Raw genomic sequence first — 4,543 nt, 5'->3', positions numbered from 1 at the left:
TTTAACTAGATGTAGAATTTGCGATCAAATGACAGTTTATATGATAAAAGTAATGGGGCACTAATTTTCTCAGAGGGCAATGGGGCAGTGACCTGTCAAACTCACTTCTATACAGAGGGCATTAAATTTTAAATTTCTAGGGACAGCCGACCAATGCAAGACAAGGAGGAAATGAAATAAGAAGAAATCAGGGAAGGAGGTGGTATTGTTTGTTAATATTTCCAAATACATTGTAAAGTTTCCCTCCTCTCTCTCTCTCTCTCGCTACTCATTTTCAAGATGTCAATGGTAGAGGTTGGCAGCAAGGCAAGGTTTTCACACAATTCATATAGATATATATGGTTTAAGATTGATTACTGGATATGTCCTCTTGAAGAAGCAAAATGCCTTGATTTCGGCAAACTTTTTCTACAGAATTGAACTCCTAGATCTATAACATCCCCAAATTTTATCTTCAACGTCTAAATAAAGATACAGAAGTATCACTCGCTTTTTTATTATGTAATGATCAAAATAAAAAATTGCTTCCAAAATTCAAAATCAAATTCTTGATTCTGGAATATAATTATTGTTAATGAATGATGATTATCCTCCTACTTCATCTTTCGCCATGCCATCATCCTTTTATATTTCTTACTTTTTTCCTAAATTTAAATCAAGAAACCAATCACCATCCCTAAATAGTGGTTGCCCGTCTGGTATTCGTCCGATATCCAATATCAGACAACCAATAACAGATATCTGGTAGAAATCAGGCCAGTTTCTGCTATTGGATATTGGAGATCAGAAGATTGAACATCGAAATTAGTACCAAAAAACTATATCTAGATAAAGATATCCAATATCCGGATATCAGTTTACGGTGGCATAAATACATATATATGTGGCCTATAAATTGTTAAAAAATCATGTGTTTTACCAGATGCCAAACCTATTAGTTAATTGAGCTACTAACGTGCTCCATTGTGATTAGACAGGAGCGATCCTTCATAAGTTCTTCGCAGTATCTTCTTGCGAGTTCATTTCATTTGTTTCTCTCTTCATCACCGTTTTTTTTATGACAAAGGGTATACACGATTACCGTCACCATCATTATTTACACCACTTCCATGTCATAAGGCTATTCAAATGTTGATGAAACCGAAGTATGATCAGTAGGTTTTTAATGTCATTTTGCTGTTGTGGTCGGCAATTACAAGTGGCTGGTAATGTAATTTTACACTTTGATCAATCAACTCCGCTGGTTCCTGGAGGAAGATTCAACGGTGTTCTTAACCTGCTCCATGAGCACACGCTTGGACGCCTCCGCTGCGTAGCAGGTTTCAAAATAATAAGACTCAGCCTAGATACGAATCTTAAATTATATATGAGTTATGAGAAATATACCCTTTACAGTAAGGTCCTGAAGGGTACGGTTCGTCTTGACTGCAAATCTCTGAAATGCTTGGCTGAAATCAAAATTAAGTGTTATCAAATTGAAATTCTTTATTTCATTATACAAGAAATTTGCTGTTTCAGTTTGGATGAAATGTAGATTCCCAACGTCCATGGTAACACTAAAACTTGTTGGCCATGGATAGCGAGGGAACTGATTATTGATCTGACTTCGGATTTTGAATTGCCCATTTGGAAAGGATAAAAATCCATGGACCCAATGATAATCTTCCGAAGTTTAACGACAAAAACGATATTTTAAGAGTGAAAATGTGTTCGATCAGCCCCTTAGATGTATTGAACTTTGCGGTCTTCTTCGCAATCAGTACAGGTCTATGGAGTCATCATTCGATAATTGATTATGAGAAATATATAATATCATTCAGTATTGAGATCAAGAAAACATGATGGGTAGATTGATTTTTTTCTTGGCAGCTCAGTCCCTTAGATGTTCAAAAATTTCGCGATCATGCTCGCAAACATCATTACAGGTCTGTAGGATCATCATCGCTAGCGTTGGTTAAAATTACGTAATGAAGTACTATCGAATAATTTATGTAGCGGCAGAATATGAGAAAAAGGGAGAAAATTGCACCCAAGTTCTAGATATGCAGCTACAACGATTAATTTTGCTTCAAGGGAACGAGTCTATTGGAAACTGATAATTCACAAAGACTAGATGATGAAGCATAACATAATTCCATTTAAAAGATGTATTTCAACTTGATCTCTAAGATTTCTGAATCCTGCAGATGAATGCATCATCCTGAATGTGATGTGCAGATGACTAACGCAATATTCAGTAATCTGATTATCGCTTCAAGGGAACGAATCGAAACGGGAATAAAATTTACCCGTCGACCAGATTAAGAAGCTTTCTGTACATCAGCACCAAAATCGCCCTTTCAACAAAAAAAACCCTAACATTGATAGCGATGATTTTATTAGAGATTCAACAAAAAAAGCACCTACCCATCAGAAGCACGAAGGAACGATATTGGATCGCGAAGCAGAAATCATACGGCAAACAAAGAAAAAACAAAGAAATCGAGAGAACCAATTATGAAAATCGCTAGAGAGATACGGACTTATTGGCGAGACCCTCGACTACAAGCTCGTTGACGACGTAGGAAATGGCTCTACCGAAGAGATTCCCGCCAGCTCCCATTGCGACGGCCCTGCCCTAAAATTGGGGAAGAACAATCTAGAAGATCGACAACGGCGTGTTCTTCAAGAATTATTACAGGGCAGGAGAGGATTGTCTTGAATATTTATAGTAACGTGAGGATCGATCCAACGGCTCACCTGGCCTGCCGAAAATCGACGGCTTAGATTCATCCTCCGTAGGACCGGATCTACTCCGGTTTTTATCAGGACGGATGACGCTGATGACCTGTGACGGATGCCGGATGACGTTTAATGCTGATGACGAATGATGTTGACGAGTGCTGATGGATCATAGATGACGGATGGCGTTGATGACTGCTGATGGATGACACTGATGACTAATGACGGATGACGCTGATGAGTGATGATGGATGACATTGAAGATGGAGGTTTGATGGATGAAGGATGATGGATGATGGATGCTGCTGAAGATGGATGACTGATGACACTACTGATGATGGATGATGGATGATGGATGCTGCTGAAGATGGATGACTGATGACACTACTGATGATGGATGACATTGATGATGGAGGTTTGATGGATGATAGATGATGGATGATGGATGATGGATGAAGCTGAAGATGGATGACTGATGACACTACTGATGATGGATGACATTGATGATGGAAGTTTGATGTATGAAGGATGATGGATGATGTTGATAATGGATGATGGATGCCGCTGAAGATGGATGACTGATGACACTGATGATGGATGGCATTGATGAATGATACAGTTGATACGTTGATGATTGCTGATGATGGATGCTGCTAATGTATTGATAATGTTATTGATGACGGATGACAGTGATGATGACATATGGTGTTGATGAAGATGGATGACGTTGATGATGGCCAACAATGGAAGGGGTTGTTGTGACGGATCACAAATGGCAAAGATGATTATGGATGATGGATGTCTGATGAGGGATGACAGCTTTTGGATGTGAGGACAACGAGGGATGTTAAATTTGGATGAACAAGGGGGATGGAATGACTTATCTGTTCAGTCAGCAATTACATTAGAAGATGTGGATGGAGAGGAATGACTCGGAGGAGCTTAGACAGAATGGATGACTGATTGGGCCGAGGACGTTATAAAACTATAATGTATCACTATTAGGGAATCATAGGTCTATGTCTCAGTTTTAGGAAAAAACTAAACCTACTCTTAAAGTCGCATCCGAGCTTTGTAAAGTTTGGTCTGGTGTAGATTTGGTGTAGTCTTGGTTCATCCAGGTCTAGTGGTCAATGTCAAAGTAAATAAGATAAATTAAGTGTTGACATTAGAAGATACAATTATATGTTTGGTCACGGAATTGATGCAATATTATTTTGATATGATATTCCAATACGAGGCATAGTATATTATAAAATCTAGTAAGTCCGTGGCAAAAAACATAAAAGTTCAATTCCGAGGGTTGCCCCTGGTAATTGTCCCCCCTGGCTTTCCCTAAGTACTAACACCCAATGGGCAGGATGTAAGGCATGAAAGCCATGACGGATGGCAGATAACAGTAAGAGACGAAATAGATGGTGTACCGAAGCTACAGGTAAGGTTCATGGACGAACAAAATATTTTTCGTCTCAGGATGAAAAACATTCTATCCATGGCCTCAAAAATTTGATGAGACAGAAAAATTTATGTATGATAGAAGGACAAGACATTTTTTCCATTATAAGATGAAAAAAACCTTGCCGTCTGCGAGCTTTGGATGGCAGACGGAATGATTGTGTTGTGTCTCCATGATCCAGAATATTTATCATTTTCTGTTCTCGGCGTCGGATAATTGGCATGACAGGTGCCAGTTTCCCAACGAGGTGGGCTGGCCCCAGACTGGTTGGTTTCAGACAGGAAGGTTCCTGGACGGGACAGTTTCAAGAAAATTAAAAAATGGGAGGTGGGACAGGACGAGAACTTTTTCAAACCATCCAACCGA

General features: G+C 39.0%; 1 protein-coding gene and 1 non-coding gene across 2 annotated transcripts; both read right to left on the bottom strand.

Moving 5' to 3' along the window:
• Positions 1-1,129: 1,129 nt before the first annotated feature.
• LOC144703523 (UvrABC system C protein) lies at positions 1,130-2,675 on the bottom strand. Its single transcript, XM_078575700.1, has 3 exons — positions 2,523-2,675; positions 1,387-1,448; positions 1,130-1,308 (listed from the first exon to the last, which is right to left on the bottom strand). The coding sequence occupies exons 1-3, from the start codon at positions 2,600-2,602 to the stop codon at positions 1,232-1,234; spliced, it is 219 nt and encodes a 72-aa protein (XP_078431826.1). The 5' UTR covers positions 2,603-2,675; the 3' UTR covers positions 1,130-1,231.
• Positions 1,865-1,949, bottom strand: LOC144704004 (small nucleolar RNA SNORD25). Its single transcript, XR_013581700.1, has one exon. It is a non-coding gene; the product is annotated as a small nucleolar RNA SNORD25 (small nucleolar RNA).
• Positions 2,676-4,543: the final 1,868 nt, after the last annotated feature.

This window comes from Wolffia australiana, chromosome 5 (genome assembly GCF_029677425.1).
Source record: "Wolffia australiana isolate 7733 chromosome 5, ASM2967742v1".
Classification (NCBI taxonomy): domain Eukaryota; kingdom Viridiplantae; phylum Streptophyta; class Magnoliopsida; order Alismatales; family Araceae; genus Wolffia; species Wolffia australiana.
This window is presented reverse-complemented; position numbering and strand designations above follow the sequence as displayed.

Bases quoted from the DNA above. Each gene is read 5' to 3' on its own strand.
- LOC144703523 (XM_078575700.1), bottom strand. From the start codon at position 2,602: ATGGGAGCTGGCGGGAATCTCTTCGGTAGAGCCATTTCCTACGTCGTC. The intron at 1,449-2,522 runs GTCCGTATCTCT...TTTTGATTTCAG, and splicing joins GTCGAGGGTCTCGCCAATAA to CCAAGCATTTCAGAGATTTG. The intron at 1,309-1,386 runs GTATATTTCTCA...CCTGCTACGCAG, and splicing joins TCAGGACCTTACTGTAAAGG to CGGAGGCGTCCAAGCGTGTG.